The sequence below is a fragment of the Camelus bactrianus genome, chromosome 6, assembly GCF_048773025.1.
Source record: "Camelus bactrianus isolate YW-2024 breed Bactrian camel chromosome 6, ASM4877302v1, whole genome shotgun sequence".
Taxonomy (NCBI): Eukaryota; Metazoa; Chordata; class Mammalia; order Artiodactyla; family Camelidae; genus Camelus; species Camelus bactrianus.
Window position 1 is genome coordinate 60,657,468 of NC_133544.1, and position 25,033 is coordinate 60,682,500.

General features: G+C 32.0%; 1 protein-coding gene across 2 annotated transcripts in view; it reads left to right on the forward strand.

Moving 5' to 3' along the window:
* NOVA1 (NOVA alternative splicing regulator 1) overlaps positions 1-25,033 on the forward strand; it is a 145,884-nt gene that overhangs the window by 115,308 nt on the left and 5,543 nt on the right. For both annotated transcript variants that reach the window (XM_074365696.1, XM_074365697.1), the window contains 2 exons: positions 2,716-2,787; positions 24,081-25,033. The exon at positions 24,081-25,033 is cut by the window's right edge and continues 5,543 nt beyond it. In XM_074365696.1, the coding sequence (XP_074221797.1) occupies positions 2,716-2,787; positions 24,081-25,033 (1,025 nt within the window). The remainder of the gene's footprint in view (positions 1-2,715; positions 2,788-24,080) is intronic.

Here is a 25,033-nt window from a genome sequence, read left to right on the forward strand (position 1 = left end):
GGGAAGCAAACATATTGTACATTGTACATTGAAATATTAAGAATTTTTCTGTTCTATTTGTGTGGTTGAGAACAACTGTCAAAGCTGTTTTTAATCCAATTAACAGAGCCTTTTAAATTAAAGGCATTACTTTAATATATTTACACTTATATGTTTATTAGAACAATTTTTACAACTAGTGTTTGAAAAACAACTGAAATGCAAACTTCCTGGAATTTCTTCATTGTTATAAGCTAAATTTGTAAAGGGAGGAGACTTTCTGTGTTTAAAAGTATCTATCTATATGACTAATAGGTAACTAGAAAACTTAATCACATGTTTACTTCATTACATGTTTGTTATTTTAGGAATTTAAACAAGAAAATATATTTAGAGACAGTTTTACTGTGGCATTTCAACAACCTTATCCCTTAAAGCCCAACTTATATACTTCTCACCTGTTTTATTTAAAATATTAAACTCTAATTTCTTATCAGAATATGGTATTTAATAACCAAACATTTAATAATTTTAAACATATTAACATAGTCCCAGAAGTTTAAAATGACTGTTTTTGTTTCTATGAGAAAGAAACAGCATCAGAATTATTAAGGGCGATATTGATGAATATGAGTTGTGTCAATTATTAATACGTGCCCAATATTTCATGTACATGCCAAACAAAAAGGTATTGAATAAATTGACAGAAGGTAATGTTAATTTTAATGACTACAAGTCCTTAGTTGCTTGATGTTACTACTTTTTCCACACAGTTCTTTGCAGTATTTCAAGACCTTGCTGAGAATTCATACTCAGGGCTAGATGGTTGTCATAATAAACTTGTGATACTTAAAGCTGGTTTTACCACGATGGGAATAGAAGAGCCCAAAACACCTATCTCACACTTGTGTAGGTTAACGAACTTGGTTTCTAACCTATATTGGGATAGATGGACTCTAGATTTATTTCACGTCTATTTAGTCAACAACCTCATAATTAATTTGAGATTAGTACAGAGCAGACTTTTAAATATATGTTAACTACTCCCAGGAAATCTGTGCAATAAGAGGTGTCACCAGAGGTGGGAAAGAGTACAAAGAGTAGCACGAAGTCAGTAGCATATGTCTCAGTATAGTATTACATGGAAAATAAAATACTACTGCATTTATTAATGACTGGAAATGAAAGTCTCCCTGAAGAAATGACTTTATAAAATGAATTTACTAAAAATAGCAAAACCAGAAAACAAAGGATTTGAAAATTTTCCTTCTTTTATGAGGTTTTACTTCTGAATGTAGCTCCTCTCCCCTTTTAAAATACGATTTAACAAAAACCTTGGTGTAACTCAACTCAACATTTTCCTCAAATTATCTTAGGTTTTAACTTAAGAGCCAAGAATCACTAGAGGAGTGGAGTGGACTGTTTTAACACATGATCTGATGTTAGAACCAGTCTTACTTTGTTACTTGAGAACAATGTGTTAAGCAGGAGTCCATGAATTTTTTGTCTTGTCTTCTACTCTTAAATGCTTTATTCTATCCAAATTAGGGCTTTTGAAATCTTAAATGCATAAATACGATTGTATTAAGTAATTTCATCTGCTTTTACTGACACTGCTGCACCTTTAAAGTTATGCTTTTGCTCATATCTAAGTAATTTTGATGGATATATATTAATATAAAACATGTCCATATAGAATTTTGTCAATTTATAAACCACCCAATTTCACCTATTAAGAAATATTATCTATTGAGGGAACAACTTAAGTGATGCTATTTGCTGAGTGAAAATATACTTTTTTAAAAAGAAAAAATCTTAACATCTTACACAAACTTTAAGGTTACTCTGTTAGACATGAGAAGTTTTAAAGATACCTTAATGAATTGTTCAACAAGTATATTACGGTCTCATATAGCATTTTATATATAGTATGTGTATGCATTTAGAAGTGAACAATAAATTTGATTCTTAATATTTTTGTGCTTATTTTCAACACAGGCTGATGATGCTACTATATATTATATCCCTCACCTATATAAATTTTTAGTATTTAGCATAAATGATGAAAATATTATGGCAGTTTGTTAATATGCTATTAGTTATTTGTTTATTAATGTGAGATTAATGTTTACATTTTCAGACGGGCTCTAAATTTATTAAAAATTAATATTTTAGAAGATAATATGATATTAAGAACTCAGAACTGCAAATTTAATTGCTTTTAAGTATGGAACCCTAAATTCATGTGGAATCAACTTGTTGGTGATGTTCAACATATTAAGTAGGTGGATACTTTTATGCCAAAGTAAACTCCATTTCACCACTTCTTCCAATCCCCGACTGTATTCATTGATAGGAAAATGATTTTCAGTTTTGCTCATTAAATTTCTTGAATTTTTGTTTGAGATCTCTTTTCCCCCAAGAAAACAAGAGGGAAAGAAAAGAGACTGCTATTCATGAATATGGTCAGGATACCTTTAATACTCATGTGAATTTTTATCAGTCACCATCATGATTTCAAGTCATGAATTTATTTTTACATGCTTATGCATGCATATTTACATGCATTAGTTACTTAATTGATCTTAAATTCCATTAAATTTGAATGAATAGGAGAAAAATTTGTTTATAGGATTTTGTTCTCGTTATATTACATTTTATTTTATTTTGTTTTATTTAAATAATCAGTTTAAGGCTTATAAAGGTTGATTTGCTCCTGAATTGCTTTATTCCCAGACATTGCCATCTTCCCCAACTACCACCAAGTCCTCTCCATCTGATCCCATGACCACCTCCAGAGCTAATCAGGTACAGTATCATCCTGTCATCTACACCATACTTTTCACGGGTGATTGCCTGCACACTGGAGAAAAAGATAATGGTGGGTTAAGGATGTATTCGTTCATTCACATATGTGCACCATGATCAGATTCCAAATAACCTGAGAAAGAAGTATCAATTATTCCTGAAAACTTATATGCATTTTTAGCTTTAGATAACAAAAATATATTCAGATGGTAGACTACTAGAATTTCGGATTTTCTCCTTAAAATTATGACTTTATGGTGCTCTGAGGGTTATTTATTGAGTTGGTGTTTATAATCTCCCTTATTGTTTCTTCCTAGGATTCTTGGTATATAAGTTAAGAATATCATATATGTAAAAAATAAATGTGTAAACATGACTTATTGAGCAAAGGTATATCTTTAAATGTGAATGCATTTTTATTTGTTTTTTTATTTCAGATATGCCTTTCTGTGTAAACAGTTTTAAACTTGATGAAAAGCATTTCTAGCAGTCTAAAAGTAACTGGAAATTGGTATTTGTGATGATTTTAATTATGTTTAACAACTCAGGAAATGGTACTTTTTTAGAATTTAATAGTAGCCTTTTCTTTGCTGAAGTGGCAAACTTTGCAATTAGAAATATATTTTAGTTTAATTGGATGATTGTTTTGGTACTGAATATTTGTAGGACATTCTTCAAAAATGTAGTTATTTTTGGCACATTTAAGGAAATCATCTAAAATATTCTATGTAATTCAGAGCCTTACTGTACTTTTAATATGACAAATGTTGAAAAATATATTTATTAAAATGATTAAACACATTTTCATTTTGTCTGAGTTGAGCTTCATTTAGGTGAGAAATGTTATTTTCTTTACTATTTCCACTTTTTTTTACTAATACAAGGCCTTATGGGATTATTTAAATATTAAACAAAAGCTTATCTTTTAATATATTTTTAATACAGTTGACTAATAAACTATTAACTTTGAACTATATTTGCTAAGTATATTAAATGTGGCTTTTGCATATGATCTAATATAAGGCTGTCAGAATTATTTTGCTCATTTATCCATTCTAATACTTTTGCAACCTTAGGAAAAATTTTAAAATAACTGGAAGCAGAACTAACATTTAGGGTGTTATTCTATAACAGGAGCTTGATTTTTATTTTATGCAGTAGTGTTCCCTTCAAACAAATATACCTTATAATGGTCACATTTTAGCCCAAATAAATTGGTTTAAAAAGTACACATGTCTAGTGATGAAACCCAGAACTTCTCTTTGAAGGTAATGGTGCTACATAAAGTGATAACCAAGCTTGTATTTTTGATGCGTGAAGTTAAAAAGTATATATACATTTTCACTCATACCTTATCTCTTATGTGAGCTTTAATTATATGATATAGAAGACTACTGTGGAAACAACTGACTTTATGTTTTTAATGTTTCTCTTATACCTCATTTTTCTAAACAAAAACATGACAAATGAGTACAACAGCAATGAAAACAAAATGATTTTTTTCAACATAAAAAGTAAAAAATCCTGGATCTAGAAAGAAAAACCATCTTAATAATTTTGTCTTTGAAGCTAGATTTCTATTTTCTTTCTTTTATTTTATATGAATGTGAATTTTTTATAAAATGATTTCTTGAAACGATTTAATTATTTATTGACGTTTACTACTAGATATGTTACTACATCCACCTCTGCCAAGTCTTTTTCTAATTTGGATATAAGTCATCTGTGGTTTTATACTCTGTCCACTGTTCTCAGTCATATTTGTTAGCATGTTTTATTTATATTCTATTTTCTTCTGTTCTTGTACAAACAACCATAATACCTCCTGGAAAACATGAGGCAAGATGTAAAAGAGCAAAACAAAATCCTTAAATTCATTGAAGGAATTGTAGTTATCCTTCATCTTTATGTTATTAGTAGTTTGTAATTATTTCATTCCCTACAGTATTTCCCAATAGATTCTATTCATATAGTAGGACTGAAGATAATGTATCTTTTTTGTTCATTCAATTTTTAGATCGCTCACAATTGTTTCTTGTGGACAATCCTAATTAATTCAGCTTTGCTATATTGACTTAGGTCTGTGAGAGTAACAAAGATAGAATAATAATGTGATCATCTTAAACTCTCCATAATTAAAATAGACTTTTAAACCTAAAAGAAAATTTTTATTTCTCATTTAAGTTTACTTTATTCTTACCCAGCAATTTAGCAGATAAGTCTCCAGTTTTATAGCTGACAGAAATGGTTTAAAGCCAGAGAATTCTGTTTTACATTTAAAATTCTTGTTTATGTGTTATAGCTAATCTTACATCCTCTGCTGGTGAAAGTTGCTGTGAATTTTTGTAAGCCAATGTAAAGCACATCCAGACAACTATTTGGGTTATTGTCATCAATAATAGCTAAATGAGTTATATGATTGAGTTACATTTCCAGAATAAATTGTGTTACAAACTAATGTGATAAAAAGAACTAAGGAACTATTAATATTTAGAAAACCCCAAAATAAAGAGCTTAGGAAATACATTAAAGAGTAGGGTTTATCTGCCATTTCAGCATTTAAAAATCTTTTTTATTCTTTTAAAAATGATTACATATGTTTCAGTACACACTGAATTTCACTTTCCTACCCTCATGTTTCCACAGGTCAGACTGTTTTCACAGATCAGACTGACACACTATAACTTCAATGTTGTGGGTCTAGAATAATTTCCTCTGGAAAACTAAAGGACTATCATATGAGAAGCCTTATAGAATGGTGGTTAAAAGTCAAGACTGCAGCCAAATTGCGTATAATCAAATCTTTGTTCTGACTCTTACTGAGTAAATTGGGCGTCAGTTTCCCCTTCTGTGAAATTCAGATAATAAATTCATTAACTATTTTTAGAACATTGCTATTTTAGAAGGTGCTGGTCACCATATAAATGCTAGGCTATGGGGTTTTTTTTTTTTTTAATTTGTTTTAATTTTCTGAAATTTCTTTCTGGTAACAATGATAAAAAAGATTATTCTTTAAAATGATAAATAATAAAGCATAAAATAGCTCGGTAAAACTGACTTTTATCTATAAAGAAAGATTCTAAGATACTAGTATTGCTACTTTTTCAACTCTAAAATATTTCTGTAATCAGAGTATCTGTATGCTTTTTAAGATAGCTTAAGCTACTCTACACTTTCTTCCTTAGTGAGAGTACTAAGTTACTTGTTTAACTAATAAATCAAATTGCTATTATTTCCCTATTGAAAAAGAAAAATTAGTTAGGGCTGATAGTTTTACAGATGACACTTTTTTTTGCATGCATTTGCATATTGCAAGTTACAAGTTTGACATTTTTTATATGCAGAATTTTAAATAAGAGGCAGACATAAAGATATAGAGTTAGATTCTTTAAGTAATGTGTTTAAACTTTAAAAAGATAAAACAGAATCAGTTGGGTTGGCCCAGTTCCAAGTTATCGATACTAGATTTTTCAGTCACTTCAAGATTCAACAAAATGGTTTTGGTAATTAATCAATGGTGCCAGAAATTAAACTCTAGTCTTAATTTTAGGTTCCCGATTGTTAGCTCTCCTGGGATTCTTCTCAAATTTCAGGAAAAGGATAAAGGGTAAAAAGAATAATTTCAGAAATAAGTGCTTTGTAGACATTTACTTATGTACTTAAAATCTGAAATTATATATCAAAACATATACAGCAAATGAAGATAGGTAACTCATATATAGCACCTTTGCTATAGTTACAGAAAAACACAAAACTCACTGCTCTTACTTTGAATTCATGACCACGTATCTCAAATGGACCACTAATTCTGTAAGGCAGTCATAAGCCCATTCACTTTTTTACTCTCTGTATGACTATTTCATAAGTTCTCCTTTCAACCACTGTATTAGTTTTCTGTTGCTACATAATAGATTACCACAAATGTACTGGCCTGAACAGCACACATTTATTATCTCGTATTTTTTATGGGTCAAGAGTCTGGGCACCTTTAGCTGAGTCCTCTGCTCATGATCTCACAAGACAGCAATCAGAGTATCAGCTGGGGTGTATTCTCATCTGGAGGCTTGACTGGAGATGAATGCACTTTTAAGTTCATCCAGGTTGTTGGCAGCATTCAGCTTTTTGTAGCTATATGACTGAGGGCCCAGACTTCTCCCTGGCTGTTGGCAAGAGATTCTCTTACATTCTAGATGCTGCCCAAGTTCCCTGCTGTGTGACCCTTTCTACGGGCATTTCACAGCTTGGCTGTTTGCTTCTTGCAAAGCCAACAGGAAAATCTCTCTCCAGTGTGTGCTAGCAAGATGGAGTCTCATTGAACCTAAACACAGGAGTGACTTCTCACCTCCTTTGCCATACAGCATAGAGTAGTGACATTCCATCCTTTTGCCATATTCCCTTGATTAGAATCAAGTCACAATTTCTACTCACGCTTAATAGTGGGAATTATATGAGGCATAACACCCAGGAGGCAGAGATCATGGGGCCATTCTAAGAACTGTCCCTGCTACAACACCCAATATCTCTTGCTCCATCCTCACTCCCAGCTGATGATCTTATCTCCTACTTCACTGAGAAAAATTGAAGAAAATTTCCACAGACTCATGCCAACAGCACTTACCCACATATTCTACCTCTCATCTATACCATAAAATTTCCCTGCTCCTGTCTAAAACCAATAATTTCAGTTGCACATTAAACCTCATTATTTTTCCTTTACTCAAAGACATCCCTTCAGCAGTTCTACCTTCTCTCCTTTATCTGTCAAGTTTGTGATCTCTGTGACATCATTCCTGTCAGCATTCAAACACCTGTTTTTTCTACCATCTTAAAAGACAAAACAAAACTTCTCTTAATCCCACTTCCCTCACCAGCTAATGCCCTATTTATTACGCTATTTTGTAGCAAAACTCAAAAAACTCATTTCTCTATTCTGTTTTCCTATTTCTGTTTCCCTTTTTTTTTAAGATTGATTGATTGATTGATTGATTTTATTGAAGTATGGTCGGTTACAGTGTGTCAATTTCTCATGTACAGCATAATATCCCAGCTATGCATATGTGGGTGTATATATATTATATATATTTGTTTTCATATTTTTTTCATTAAAGCTTATTACAAGATATTGAATATAGCTCTCTGTGATATACAGAAATTTGGTTTTTAATCTATTTTTATATATAGTGGTTAACGTTTACGAATCTCAAACTCCTGAATTTATCCCTTCCCACTCCCTTTCCCCTGGTAACCATAGGGTTGTTTAATATGTCTGCAAATCTGCTTCTGTCTTGTAGATTAGTTCATTAGTGTCCTCTTTTTTCTTTTTTTTTTTCTAGATTCCACATATAAATGATATCATATGGTATTTTTCTTTCTCAAACCACTCCTGTCAAGTTTTTGTCTCCACCATTCTACCAAAACTGTGCTTGCTAAGGACATCAGTGATGACCACATTGCTAATTCCAGTTGTCTATTCTCAATCCACATGTTACTTGACCTATCAACAGTGTTTGTCCTGGTTTATCACTTTCACTTCCTTGTTATACTTTCTTTATTGGCTTTCAGGATATTGCACACTCTTGCTTTTCCTCCTGTATCATGCCATGCGCTTCATCTCAGAATCCTTTGCTAGCTCCTCTGCTCATCTTTCTTAATGTTAGAGTGACCTGGGTCTTAAAACTTGAGACTCCTTCTGCGTGTATGCTTTTCTTTCTCCTCGTCTAATGCATTGGCTTTTATATCCCGACAGCTGCAAAATTTATGTCTCCAATGAGAGGCAAGTTTACAATGAACTAATGAAGCTTAAGCCTTAGAATTTCTCACTTGCACAGGCTTATTACAAGTCCCTCACCTAATTTTATGTTTATAGTTTTGAATGTAGTGTTTCCCAAAGATGTCTCCTAAAATTGTGTAAGATTCAGGCCCCCCCCCCATAACTTGGGTTTGCATTTATCACTAATCTAGATCTCAGAGTGAAACTACAGACTATATCCAGTTTCCCACTAAGCATTTCCACATGCACATCTAATGGACATCTTAGATTCAGAAGTCCAAAAACTCCTCCAGACTTGCTCCACCCATACCCTTTACCACTCAGTTGAAGCAATTCCATACATCCATTTGCTCAGACCAGAAATCTTGGATTCATCCTCATCTCTCTTCTTTCACACCCCAAATCCAGTTCCTGTAAGAAATAATAACGTTGACTCTACCTTTAAATGCATATAGAATGTTAGCCACTGCACATTACACCTATTGCTACCCTGGTCCAAGCCTGAATTATTGCAATAGTCTCTATATAGGTTTCCCCGACTTTCAACCTTTGCTCTCCAAAGTCTCTTCTCCACTGAGCCAACTGAGTATTTCTTTTAAAATATATCAGTTTTTAAAAATTTTCTTTGCCTACACTTGCGGTAGTTTCCCGTTTCATTCAATAAAAGGTAACATTCCCAAAGTGACATCCATTTACTTACAAGATCTGGCCCTTGCCACATTACCTCTTTCACTTCATTTCCTACCACTCACCTCCTTATTTACTCTACCCCAGTCAGTCACCTGCTTGTGTTTCCTTACAGACATTAGGCATGCTCTTGCCTCGGTATTTTGCTCTTGCTTTTCTCTCTGCATGAAATTCTCTGGTCTCAACGATCTACTTGGCTAACACCATCTTAGCCATCATGTCTTTGTTCAGAATTCACCTTCTCAATAATGTCTACCTGACTAGCCTATTTAATATTGCAACCTGGCCTTTCCTTTCTTCCAGTACTCCTGATTAGCTTTATTTTGCAGGGGTTTTTTTTTCTCCATTGCTTCATAGACTACTACATAATTTACATATAATGCCTGTTTTAAAAACTCACTTTTTATTTTTGAAAATCCCTTCTTCAAACAAAATCTTGCACAGAAGTTCTCTAAAAATATAAACCAATGGGAAAGGAACACTTTTGATGATATAAGAGGTTAAGTTAAAGAGACAAAGCCTTGTTAGACTTCTATTTTACTCCTTATAGTACTCAGATCACAATTTGAAAGTATTTTTTTGTTTGTTGGTTTTTTTTTTTTTTTTCGCAGGGGAAACCAGTCAGGCTCTGGTCTCAAATATTGTCTTAATTCTCCAACAAAATATGAAAATTAGTTTTTTTTCCTTCAGTGTGCATGTGTGTGTCTGAGTACAATGTCAAGGTAGTGTTCTTTAGAAGATTATTTAAGAAAGTCCTAGAAAAATAGTGAATTCCAAATGTTATTTTTAAATGAAGTTATTGACTTTATTATACACGTTAAATTTTATGTACTTTGCTTATTACTCTTAGGATGAGCCTTATAAAATTACTGATATTTGAGTGCAGTTTCTTGTGGCTCATAGTAGTGTGTGTATATCATATACATACCAAAATCTCAAAAAATTCTCAGGAATAAATTGGACCAAAACACAAAATCCATTTTAAGAAAATGTGGAAATTTCATATAAGGACATAAAACATTCCCTTAATAAATAGACAGACAAAATAATTTTGGAAGGGAAATTTAATATCATAGAAATATCAAGCCTTTTAAATTAAACTGTAAATTTATTGCAATTCTCATTTTAGTCCTTTTTTCTCATTTTATGGGAGAGTAAAATAAGGCAAAATGATTTTAATATCCATATGAAAAAATAAATGCCTGAGAATTGCCATGAGACAATTAATAAAATAGTTACTACTGAGAAAGTAGTAATATTTATATGGGACTAAGTACTTCACTTGGCATTAAAATGTACTATAAATCTATCATAATAAAAGCAATGTGGTATTAACACAAACAGATATAATTGGTTAATGAAACATTAAAGAGATTTTAGAAATAGATCCAAGTATATATGGGAACTTACTGTTTTCTATCATACACTGAGAAAGTAGTATAATTTAGGGACTGAGAGAACTGTAAGCTCAAGCCATAATTCCTGGCTTCAGATCAAATCTTTCCACTTCCTAATTTTCTGATTTAACAAAACTTCTACTTCACCAAGTATCTTCTCGTTGTAAAATGAATGGTAATAGTGCCTACCTCATAAGAGTGTCATGATTCTTAAATGATTCAATACATGAAAACATTTAGAACACTGCCTTGCCCGGAGGAACATTTAAGTACCATTTTAACTCCTTTTGGAAAAGAATATTTTATTTAATAAATAGTGCTGGCATACTTCACTTTCCTCCTGAAAGAAACTAAATTTGACCTCTACCCTGTACAATTTTATAAAAATAAATCTTAATACATTCAGAATTGAAACTGTAGGACTATTTGATCAGATTATAGTGTGTAAAATCAAGTTGAGGGTGACTTTCTTAAGCAAGAAGGAAATCTAAAGCATAAAGGAACAGGTTAAAACATTTGAATATATAAATATTTTATATTTTGGTAAGCACAATGAACCATTAATAAATAAAAATGACAGTATCTTTGGAAAAAATATGTTGAACACATATGACAACAAATTATTAACTCTATTAGAGAACTCCTAGATATTAAAAAAAAGGAGAAAAATAGGTAAAGATTATGAAAAGGCAATTTACAGAAGAGGAAATGGAAATGCCCAATAAACATACGAAAGCATTTTTAACCTGACCAGGCGTCAGGAAAATATGAGTTAACATCACAGGTTTATACCTTTTTCCCCCCAGATAAAATTTTATGTGTGTGTCTATAATACACATATATCAGGAACATAAAAATTAAGCTCTGTGTGTGTGCCTGTGTGTGTTTGTGTGTGTGTGTGTGTGTTTATAAATTAAAAGTACTAGCCAGGATATAGGAAATAATCATTTTCATACAGTGTTGATGTAAGAAATGCTCTAACATTACAGCTTTTGAGAATCTATACAGTAAAACTTAATGCACCAATACATAGAAATCTGGAGACAAGGATGTATTTACAGTGGCAAAGGTTGGAAAACAACTTGACCTTTAACAGGAGTGGCTAAATAAATATGGTATTGCAGAATATTATAAGGTGAAGCTATTAAAAATAATGAGCTAGAGCTACATAAATTGGCCTAGAATAGTGTTCATAATATATTAACTAACGAAAACCAAGTTGCTAAGAAACAGATAGTCCTATTTTTAATAGTCAAAGAATATCTTGTATTCATGTATCTTCATGGTGATGACAAGGAATATGAACATTATTAACTTTTTCTTTTTATATTTCTACTTCGTTTTTAAAATGCTAACTAAGAGAATGTAAAACAGGATAAAAAATAATGACTTCAGTTGTGATATATGCAACATTTTAAGGAGTATAAAATGGGAACTTTTCAAAAGGGAAAGATTGGACCATTTTTGACATTAGATATCTGTTTGAACTACTTAACTCCTTTGTGTCCTAGCTGTGAGATGCTTTATGGAGGAGTTTCAAGAAGGATCACAAGACAGCTTCAGGGCTAGAGGAGGCCCTTAGTAACTAGCAGAGGATATGGTGGTTGTCTCATATGTTAAAGTTCTGTCACATTAAATGCTCTTGTAATAGTTATAATATTTTCCTTTATTCTTTGTTAATATGTCAAAGGTTCTCAATTCTAGCCTCACATCAAAATCACCTATGGAGGTTCTTATTTAATTGATCTAGGATAAGATCAGGCATCTATATTTGAAGAGTTAGAGAAGTGTTTCCTGAAGCCTCTTGATATTTAGGAAACATCATTTACTATATGAAAAATGCATAGTACATTAAAAATAATGGTAAGTATATAATTGTGTATTATATAGCACTATCTCTTCACAAACTTTAATTTGACTTTTTTGTGGAATAATACACTTTGAATGTTATTTGATAAACACCAAAATATGGAAAAAATATTTGATTTGTGCAAAAGTTGAAGGGTGTTAGTGTTATCACTATTTTGTGATAGTAGTCTTTTGACTATTATCGAATAGAGTTAGAGGTTCACTTAACGTGGGGATCTTTTGTTAGTGTGATTGCTGTAGATGATATGTTCTTCACATCCAGTGGTGGGCATCAGAAGATCTCCCTGACAGCAAGTTAAGAATTACTGCTGAAAGCAGCACACCATTAACATTTTCAGGTTAGAATTATAACACACCATTTGGTAAATTTAGCAAGTTCTGTGGCTTTCCAAAGTCCCTTGTAAAGGTGTGATCTCATATGAAGATACATTTGTATTTATGGAAAGCCTAGGGCTTTTCAAGTTTTCAGACTGAAGAAAGTAGTACACTTTAGTGGAAAAGAGTTAATGAAATAGTCGCTCTGTAATGTTCCTTATTTTACATCCCATATATGTCTTAGGCACTGGTAAAAATGCAGAATGCCTTGTCTAGTATTGGCTGGTAAGTAGACAGGTTTGCAATATTCTTTGTCTTTCTAGACTATCTAGTAGGTAAAGGTGGTCTGATTCATCAGCATTCTCCCTGCAATCATAGCTCTGGTAGTTCTTGCACCAAACGTGATCGCAAGGCAGAACATTATATGTGCCTTTATGTAACCAAAGCACTTAATACGTCACTACTCTGAAATGTGCAGTAGATCCACTTGACAATTTTTCATCTTTCAAATAAAGTTGTATAAAATGAAAAATATGTAAGATAGGAAAGTTGGGTAGTTATCAAGCTTATTTTCAACATTTTAATTTTACAGTCAATATTTATTTGTTTATTCTAAGTATTAATGTAATAAGAATAATTCAGGACATTTTCATTTTCTTAATGACAGTCATTTGTGATAGTAAATTATCAACTTCCTTCTACTAGTAAGATAGTGAAATGAAGGCGCCTGTTATTTTTTGAAAATTAAGTATTACCTTCTGAAAGACTGTTTGTGAAATTAAAATAAAAGAAATGTTGAGTTGGCATGATTAGTAAAATATAAATAGCCCTATAATTTTGTTTTAATAATATTTTAAATCATGCCAAAATATGGCACATCAATCTGTTATTAACTAATAATACTTAATTTTAATGGTGAAAATGGATTAATCAAAAGTTTATAAAAACAAAATTACCCAAATGTGAAATTTTTCTTAATTAATTACCTAGTTACATAAGTTTAAAGAGAGATCAATTTTCAAACACAGTTAAGACATTTACTTCCAATAATATCTTATCAAATTAATTTGCTTACATTGCAGACTATTAAATCAATTCATGAGCAAGCTCGGACTTTTAAATCGCTGTATTTTCCTAAATTAACTTTGTGGTTTTCCTAAACAGGCATTTAGCATAATTACATGATTTTTATTTAAAACAGTGATTTTAAATTTTCTTATTTAAAAATCTAAAAATGTTTTATAAATGTAGTTTTCTGTCATTTATCAACTCATTTTTATATACATTTAAATGTTTAATAGTCTTTATTATACCACATGACTGGAAGCTTCATAAAAGTGAGGTCTTATCCTTTTAATTTATCTCCATATCTCCAACATCTGGAACAGTGCCTGGCACTCAGAAAATAATTGTTCAGTGAATACCGGAAATATGCTAAATTTATTTTAAGTGAATTGTTTATTCTGCCTTTGCAGGATTTATTTATTCAGCAGCCTAATTTGGGGATAACTTTTCTATTTCCTTTGTTATACTGCTTTTAAAAAATTAAAATAAGACAAAGTTTATATGGTAAGAAAAAAAAGCTCATCTGAAACCCAGTCTCTATTATTTTCTTTATTTCCATTTTATCTGCATCTAATTTTACACTGTTTAATCCAAATTCTACATTATATACTTATATTTTTAAAAATTTTGCATAGATAATCTTCCCCATCTTATAATTTCATATAGTGTCTTTACACCATTCTGTGTATATGACATTTTCCATGTTTTGGATTATTTCCCAGAAGGATCACAGAAGGAGAGAAACAAAGTTAAAGATTATGCTTATTTCATAACTTAATGTATTTTATAAGGTGATTTCCTAAAGGCAATATATACTGCCACAGATATTTTTTAAAAGGAAGAGATTAATAATTAAACCATTCCCTCATTCACATTTGATTTGCTTTTTTTGTGTGATGAATTTTACCTATCCACTTTGAATGTCTTTGATTATTTTAGAAGTTAAATATTTTCTTGTCCTAACACAATTCTTTGCTGTTCACTATTTAATTGTTCACTTTTACCTTTCACTGGATTACCTTATCCATTCCTATGGCTTTCTACGTTAACTCTCAAATTTCCTCTGATATTCAGACCCATAGCCAATCACCTACTTGACATCTTCACTTGGATGTCTGGTAGGCATTTCAAACTTAATATATCCAAAATAGAATTAATTCCCTTTGTCCTTATCTTTCACCCCTTTTCCATCACCTGCTTCTGTGAACACAGTGAACAAACACATGACTCTACTTTCATGTTCATAGCTGTTTTTCACTTTTTAAATTGATTGTTATAACCTTTAAAATATTTAATTGAAAATATTACTTTTCATATAAAAATCCAAATATTTCAAACACTTTTTTTCACTAATCAGAATTAAGAACTCTGAACACATACCTTATTATATATGCCCTGCAAGAGCTGAGCCAAGAAGAGAGGGTTTAAAATAATAATAATATAATAATAGTTTCAAAAGCTTTTTGATAAGTTGATAAATGGATAGAGATGACAAATGGGACTTCCAGAAATTTAACCTCAATTTAGTAAAATCTGGCTTAGTAAACATTAAGAAGCTAATACCCCAAATTATTTTCTCTTGTAAATAATAAGCTGCCCTATAATAGTTTATCATTTACAGCCCTCATGGTTTCTTCACAATTACTTGATTTCTAGTAGTATTCTTTTTGATACAATTATGTCTAGCGTGTTTATCACCTCAGTGTATCAACGTAACAGAAATAGTTTGAAATGCTTTTTTTTCTCTTCCTTCTTAACATATGAAGAGTAGATTTCTCCTGTTTTTCTTATTCCTAAGTGTATCCCTCTCTGAAATGTAATGTGATGTATTTTTAAAGTATGCAGTCACCAAAAGAAAAGAAAATTGAATAATGCTTCAAGGAGCAAAGTGAAAAACGTATTAAGTAAAAAAAAAAAGGTTCAGTTAAATTTCATTTTCTTTTCGAAATTTTGTGGCAATTATCATTCATTTTCTGTCTATTGCAAGAGAATAGTGTCTTATTCCAAAAAGAAGTATACTGTCTTTCAGTCTCTGCCATACCTTGTAGCCGGAGGGGGAAATAAAGTATAGCCTTTGGAAGAAGACATAAAATGAAGTACAATCTCCACAAAACTTTTCGAAGTCAACTATTTTGAGGAAAAAATGCTATTGCTTAAAGCAAAGCAAGGTGTGGGAGGTAATTGCACCAGTTACAAATTGTGATTATGAGGCAGTAAACACTGTCATCATTGGGCCATCTTATTAATTGATCCAGTTCAGCACTTAATCAAGTAAACACTAATATATTCTAGACTTTTAGAGCCAATCTGACTACATTTCTGTGGCTAAAGAATCCTAACCACAAGCTTAATGAGTAAGAAAATACAAAATAGCATGGGTAAAATATAATACATTGATGAAAATTTAAGAAAAAGGCATATAGTACATATTTAATTATTATAAATCTTATAAGATTTTTAAATAACCTTAAGTTTGTGTTATTGATTTTAGTAATTTTATGACTATTAAAACATCTATTTTTTTAATTAATTTCAGTATGGTTGCAATATAATCTTTGAATTTTAGATTTTAGAGAGGATAAAGTAAAAAATGTTATTTTTGTTTTAAGAACCCAGCATTATATTTTACACACACCTGCACACACACGTGTGTGTGTGTGTGTGTGTGGCCATGATGGAATTTTTTAAATAGTTATTTAGTTCTTATATAAATCTGTATATTTTTATTGCTTTATTTTTTAAACAGTTTTCCAACTGATAATTTCAACCAAGTGCAAACAGAAAATGCACAATTAAGTAAGATAACTGGCCTTCAGGAAGATAAAATTCTGTAAGAGAGGTAAATATCTGTTGCACTCTAATATGAATAGGATGTTATAGGATGAGTAACATAATAAGAAATGAAGAAAAGTAGTCTTGACACTTACGGTTTTAGAAAACCAGGATTAAGTTTACAAAGTATATTGCATTCCAGCTGCTCTTGCAAGACATATATGATTTCTGCAAGCAAAAATGTATGAGTTTTAAGGGAAAGATCAGTGCAGGGATATAGATAACATTTTAGTCGTTTGGAACAAATGAATAAACAAAGGCAAAGACCTAGAAAAACAACTAATAGAAAGTATATTTAGGAACTAGCAGGCAAAGTTTGGATTCAGCAAAGTTTGGATGAAGCTGGGAAGACAATTTGAAGACAGGGTTTGGAGAATTTGGAATGTCTGCATAAGGAATCTGGATAATTTAGTGAGTAGTTGAAGGGGAATCACTGAAGGCTATTGAGTAAGGTTTTTTAATAATGCTAAAATAAAAACTCATCCACAGTCTTACCCAGTTGTCCAATTTTACAGGTGATGAAACTGAAGCGATTTGACAAAGGTCACAAAGCAGAGCCAGGGTGAGAGCCCATATGTCCTAACTGCCAATTCTAGATTCTTTTTATTACACCACACATTACTTTAGACCAGCTAAAACAGTAGGACTGGGCAAGAAGCATTTCAGGGGGGAAAAAATCAACAGTGCATAACAGGATGTAGAGATCTAGGGAGCAAGAGAAGGCACAGATGGCTTCCAGGTTTAAAACCTGGTGTGGTGGTGGGTGGGGGGTAAGGATATATGAGAAAAGGCAGCATGGTATTTTATGATAGATATTAAGACATGCTGATGAAAACTGTACTTCCTTGGATTTGGTTATCAAAAGTAAATGGATTAAACAGACTAGTACAGAGTTAGAAGAGCTGCATCTTTATTCTTTTTAGATACTTAAATTCATGTAGCTCTGTTGTACATATTTTGTCAAATCAGTACTTTTTAGAAAGACAGTTTATGTATATAAAATCTATACTCAAAAGAAAAGGTATACTTTTATCAGTTTACTTCAGTTGACAATTTAGTGCAGATCCCCTCAAGTGACACGTGCATCTCCACTGGACACTAATAAATGGTGCCTCTGTCGCCTAAGGAGTAATGCATTAGAGAAATGAAAGAGATTTATCGTGTTAGCTCATGTAGGGTATATCTTGGTAAAATATGCATTAAGTAATACACTTGTGTCTCTTTACCAGAGTTATGACATCTTGACTTTTAGAGCATGAGGAGATATAATAAAATGTCAGTATTTCTTTTGGGTAGGCAGGTACTACATGATATAACAAGAACATATTTTCAAAGATACTATTTGGTCGATTACAAATTACTAAAATCCAATTCCAAATGGATTAACCAGGAAAGGGGAGGAATTACATTAATTCTGTTTTGGCTTTAGACATGGTTAGATTCAGATACCAGAATGCTAGACCCTGTTATTTGGGTTAACTTTATTTTCATATCATGACATGATAGCTCAAGTATCAGGCATATGTTGTTCTAGATTAGACACACAGCTTTATCTCAACAATTTTACAGATTTTTAAGGCTCTTACTGGACCACCCTGTGTCACATGCTCAGTCACAAATCAGTACCTGCCAGTGGTGTGGAAAGTGATATGTCAGGCTTAGGTCATATTTCCACATCTAGAGGTATTGGAAGGTTGCCAGCCTCACCTGATGTACATGCTCTGAGAGTGAGAGAGGGTATTTCCCAAAGGAAAACTGAGGTCTCTTGCCAGAAGGAAGATTGATGTCAGCTGACTGGCTGACTCAAGGAATGAAATAATAAATATCCACTATTGATAGGAAATGCTTTAAAAATGTAAAGCAGTATATATGTAGTATATAATATGGCAGCCCTAAATAAAATAGTCCATACTATTACTTGAACTATCTTAAATTATAATGAAACTTCTTATGCATTTATTTTAAGGTATGGCTTTATGAAACAGTTCAGTAGTTTTCCTGCCATGATAATGAAGAAATTTGATGCCTACAGGCAGTCTCATTCCTTTTTAAGACCATAATGAGTTGGAGTTCTTATTTGGCAAGGAGTAAATGTGTTCTTTTTTTTTTTTTAATTGAAGTATAGTTGATTTACAATGTTGTGTTAGTTTCTGGTGTACAGTATAGTGATTCAGTCATACATATGTGTATATATACATATTCTTTTTCATTGTAGGTTATTACAGGATATTGAATATAGTTCCCTGTGCTACACTCTTGGACCTTGTTGTTTATCTGTTTTATATATAGTAGTTTGTATCTGCTAATCCCAAACTCCTAATTTATCCCTCCCCCTCTCTTTCCCACCCTGGTAACCATAAGTTTGTTTTCCATGTCTATGAGTCTGTTTCTGTTTTGTAAATAGGTTCATTTATCTCATTTTTTTAGATTCCACATATAAGTGATACCATGTGACATTTGTCTTTCTCTGTCTGAATTACTTTACCTAGTATCATAATCTAGGTCCATCCATATTGCTGCACATGGCATTATTTCATTTTTAATGGCTGAGTAGTATTCCAGAGTGTGTGTGTGTGTGTGTGTGTGTGTGTGTGTGTGTGTGTGTGTGTGTGTGTGTATGTGTATACACCACAACTTCTTTATCCAGTCATCTATCAATGGACATGTAGATTGCTTTCATGTCTTGGCTGTTGTAAATAGTGCTGTTGTGAACATTGGGGTGCATATATCTTTTCGAATTGTAATTTCCTCCAGGTATATGTCCAGGAGTGGGATTCCTGGATCATAGAGCAACTCTATTTCTAGTTTTTTGAGAAATCTCCATACTGTTTTCCATAGTGGCTGCACCAAACTACATTCCCACCAGCAGTATAGGAGGGTTCCCTTTTCTCCACACCCTTTCCAGCATTTATCACTTGTGGACTTTTTAATGATGGCCATTCTGACTGGTGTGAGGTGATACCTCATTATAGTTTTGATTTGCATTTCTCTAATGTAAATGTATTCTTAATGCTTATTTTTAATCAGAAACATGTCAACATTAAAACCTACCTACTTGGTATTTTTAACTCTTTTCATAAGTTCCAATAGGGATTCTTCTTTTGTGGTTGCAAATAGAGAAACACTCGTTTCATTATTTTTACGTTTTTTTCTGAAAAGTCGATGCTAGTAGAATTAGTATAATTATATTGTTAATCTTACCTCATGTTTATTTGATATAACAAATAATTATAAGTCTAGGAATAAGAAAAATTTAAGTAAAATTTATTTTCCTTAAAAATAATACCATTATTTAAACAGATCATCACTACTAAAATAGGTTTAGGTTTGAACAGGAACTCTCCAACACAGCAAAAGAGCAACCTCATGGGAATGTCTGATAGTAAAGAATAGGAAACTGATAATACGAAAATGAAAATGACCATCATCTGTCAAAGATTTTCTTACTTACCCCTTCTTCTTACAGTTAGGCTTTCTGTCTCCTTTTTTTGTTTGTTTTTTAAAAAGTATTTTTATTACTATTTTTATTTATTTTGGGGGGCGTCAGGGAGGAGTAATTAGATTTATTTATTTATTTTAATGGAGATACTGGGGATTGAACCCAGGACCTTGTGCATGTTAAGCACACACTCTACCACTGTGCTATACCCTACGCCCTGTTTCCTTTGTACCCTTTATGTATGTCTGTACCGGCACTTCTAAGACTTTACTGCACTGATACATTTACACATGTGTTTTCATCACCTCATCTGGAAGTTCCTTAAAGGCAGGAACAGTGTCATATATATCCTTTATCTCTTGCTCCCAACACAGAGCCTAGGCCACTCAGTAAGCATTCCGTAAAAGATCTTGCAGATGGTAATAACTACAGATCATAGCTCTGAAGGGAAAACTGATTTGTAACTGTCAAGAATGTGTCTGATTTAGTTACTTTACACCAAATAATTTGTATGCTGTTTAAGACGCAGTTTTTTTCTTTCAATTCTTTAGAATAAGAATACATAAAACTGTGTAAGTATGTTAACAGACTTCACCAATGAAAATTAAAATTTGCTGTTTGCTGTTTCAGTGGGAAAGTAAACACTGTCAATGCACAGACTTTCCTTTTGGTAAATGCTGTGTTCCTTTATCTAAGTAAGCAAATAGGCCATCTCACATACGTCTCCACACTCCTTTTCTCTGACCCCCACCCAGTGTTCAGTTGCCAACCATCTCCAGGCTTCCACACTGGGTCTCACTTCTTCTTGGCTCTGACTTGATACATTAAATGGAAATAGAACATTACTCTCTCTGAGATATCTACAAATGAATTAATTTTTCTTTTTGTCTCAAGTTTTCCTTTTCAGAGAGTCTCTTTCCTATCTGTGTCCATGTTAGATTAATATTAAGTATGCAAATAAATATGGATTTTTTTTTAATTTTTTAGGGAAAAAAGACAGTGTAAGTCTAAGAGGTTTTTCGTGTCCTTGTGTTAGAAATAAAAGTCGGGTGACATTCATTGGCTAGGCTACTAAGTATTTACTTATTTAATTTGGAATTCAATAACTTTTATATTTATATTTCCTTTAATTTTCTAATCTGATTTCTAAGATCATTAATTGTAAGCAGAATTATTACTCTCTAAAGTTAATAAATGCTACATTTTATAAATATGAATATGCCATCATTAATGTCTTCTCTTAAATCATAACACACTTTAGTTATATGTGGACAAATGTCAGTTATACCAACAAAATTTGGGGGCTACATCAGTTTTTGATAAAACAGATATGGCTGACAAAATTTTATATAAGATTACTTCAAATAGTTACAACTAAAATCCAGGGAGTGTGCTTACTACATAAAGACATCTTTAACGTAAAGATAGATGATGTGGTGTAATTCTTCGATTTGCAAAGATACAATTTCTCAGAAGGTATTTACTTTTATGAAAAGTCTACATACCATTTTTGAACTATACATTATTTCAGAATTTTTGAATATTTAAAAGAAAGAGAGATGATTAAAGGGGAAAATAAAAAAGGAAGAACATGCTAATGTGCTTGTGTAAGTAATGTAAGTCCTGTGCACATATTTACAAGTTGTTTTGGAAGGGTAGAACTAGTCCTGGAGTTTAAAAAAAAAAGCTGTAGATGCAGTAAATATAGTATGAGACTGCAGTGTAGTAGAAATTAACATCATCTTCACACACCTTGTTGAAGTGTAAGGTGATTTTAGAGTGGATGTTATAAAATTATATATTTCCTTTTTATTGACAGTCTGTAAGATAGTCCCCATAATTAACCTTTCATGAGCTATTCTCTTCCTGGGTTATAATCATACAGTCATTACATTGAACAAAACAACAGTGATATTAGAGTTTAAAACAAGTTAAGAACAACATTTTTGGAAATCTTGGTTGATTAATATATCCTTCTTTATAAAAAAATTAAAACACCTCGGTTTGTCAGTATAGATGTTTTCAACAATATTTTATTGCAAAAAATTTTGAAAGAAATAATGATTTATAAAACATAATCATATTTAACACTCAGATATTTAAATCCTTAAAAGTAAATTTTCCCAATATTTCATGTGCATAAGATAAAATATAAGGATAATTCTATTTCATCTTTATAATTGGTGTTAAGATGTAATCATGGTTTAACTTTCTAATTATATCACTTTAACATACTTCAGCATTTTAGACAAATAATTATCAACCAAAAAGTCTGTGAACAAAATTAACAAATTAACATGTTAAAAATTATTTATCAGCCTACTTCTTGAAACTGAATGCTCTTAATCAGGGGAATATGAGGAATATATTTGACATACCAAAGAAATGTTTCTAGAAAATTTAGATTTTTTTCAAAAAAAAAAAAAGATGATTTTATAGACAAATCATAATGAAGCAAAATTCTACTGTGACTATAAATCATACATGTGGAAACTTGTGTGTGTGTGTGTAATATTTGTAAATATATTTATGAGGTAACCCAGTTTAGAATTTGAATTCATACTCTCACTGTTTGTTACCTTCCTAAAAATGTCTGCTCTATGTTTTTTTTTAATATACTTAACCATATCTGTGTCTTACAGATAGCGTGGCAATACTTGCCAAAAATTAACTAATGAAATATCTCATAGACTATCTCAACTAAATTCCTACTCAAATTTCAACAGATTGTTTCAGCCTGCCCATTTAAATGTCTGGAACAAGAAAGCAGTTACTTCAGTGACACAACATTCACAGTTTTTTATCTCCCCAATGAGTCATAAAACAGTGCCATATGTATCTTTGTGCTTCCAAAATATAATTTTAAATGTTAATGTCTATATTTTAATTTTAGGGGTTTTGAAAAATACCATACTGATTTTATACTTCTTTTAATGGTATTTGATTATTATTAAATAAATAAAAATATGCTGGGTTTTGTGGCTGGATATTTCAATACAAATTAGCTAAAACGCCTATACTTTGTATGATCACATTGAATCGTTTTACGTATTCATGTGACTGCAGTAATTTATCAGTAACCTGATAATATGGTTATAGCTGTTTTTTAAAATGTAGCTATTACTGCCAAAAAGATAATCGTTTACCTAATCAAAATATTTATTTTTACAAATTTAGATAGAACATCCAGGTAATATCGTACTCAAATAGCCTTAACCTACCTAAAAGCAATTGAAAATTTTCTATTATTAATTATTTAGAAATATTTGTTATTTTTATAAAGTTATATGTTGGTGTGAGTTTAGTTGAAAAATTAACATACTAATACTAATAAATGTATTGAACTCCATCTCTGAAAATATTAGCCATGAAACAAGTAAGGTATTGAACAACACAAAAGTTACTAGGTGATAAGGAACATGAAATTAATGTTTTAAAGGGACTCAAACTAGAAATTTCCTACTTTTATCTTTACTAACTTTGCTTTATAATCTTGCACTCTTTGTTTTTATATGTTTTAGAGCAAAGATATTCTTAAAGCTAAGTAGGTAAAGAATCATCAACAGTGTTTTGATTTAGGAGCTATATAAAATTGTTACCATTGATGAAATGTTATGATTTCCTCTTTTTTAAACATATTAATTTCTTATAATGTCTGTAAAATTCACAAAGACTCAAGGAAAATTTTTGTTTAATAATTTAAAACTGAAAATTGCCTTTTCCTTAGAAAATTCTAATTTTACAGGATAATAGTATTAAGTGTGATTAATGTCACTTTAGAAATTGTGATATTTCTGTCTTTCATAAGTTCTGTTTAAACTGATTTTCAAATTATTTTACTTTTTCTAGGATAGCAAAGTAATATAATGTATGTGCGTAAAACAGAAGTATTATTTATACATATTTTTTTCAATTACAGGTAAAGATTATAGTTCCCAACAGCACAGCAGGTCTGATAATAGGGAAGGGAGGTGCTACTGTGAAGGCTATAATGGAGCAGTCAGGGGCTTGGGTGCAGCTTTCCCAGAAACCCGATGGGATCAACCTGCAAGAGAGGGTTGTCACTGTGAGTGGAGAACCTGAACAAAACCGAAAAGCTGTTGAACTTATCATCCAGAAGATACAAGAGGATCCACAGAGTGGCAGCTGTCTCAATATCAGTTATGCCAATGTTACAGGTCCAGTGGCAAATTCCAATCCAACCGGATCTCCTTATGCAAACACTGCTGAAGTGTTACCAACCGCTGCAGCAGCCGCAGGGCTATTAGGACATGCTAACCTTGCTGGCGTTGCAGCCTTTCCAGCAGTTTTATCTGGCTTCACAGGCAATGACCTGGTGGCCATCACCTCTGCACTTAATACATTAGCCAGCTATGGATATAATCTCAACACATTAGGTTTAGGTCTCAGTCAAGCAGCAGCAACGGGGGCTTTGGCTGCAGCAGCTGCCAGTGCCAACCCAGCAGCAGCAGCAGCCAATCTGTTGGCCACCTATGCCAGTGAAGCCTCAGCCAGTGGCAGCGCAGCTGGCGGTACGGCGGGGACATTTGCATTAGGTAGCCTGGCTGCTGCTACTGCTGCAACCAATGGATATTTTGGAGCTGCTTCTCCCCTAGCTGCCAGTGCCATTCTAGGAACAGAAAAATCCACAGATGGATCAAAGGATGTAGTTGAAATAGCAGTGCCAGAAAACTTAGTTGGTGCAATACTTGGCAAAGGAGGGAAAACATTAGTGGAATACCAGGAGTTGACTGGTGCAAGGATACAGATCTCCAAAAAGGGAGAATTCGTACCTGGCACAAGGAATCGGAAGGTAACCATTACTGGAACACCAGCTGCAACACAGGCTGCTCAGTATTTAATTACACAAAG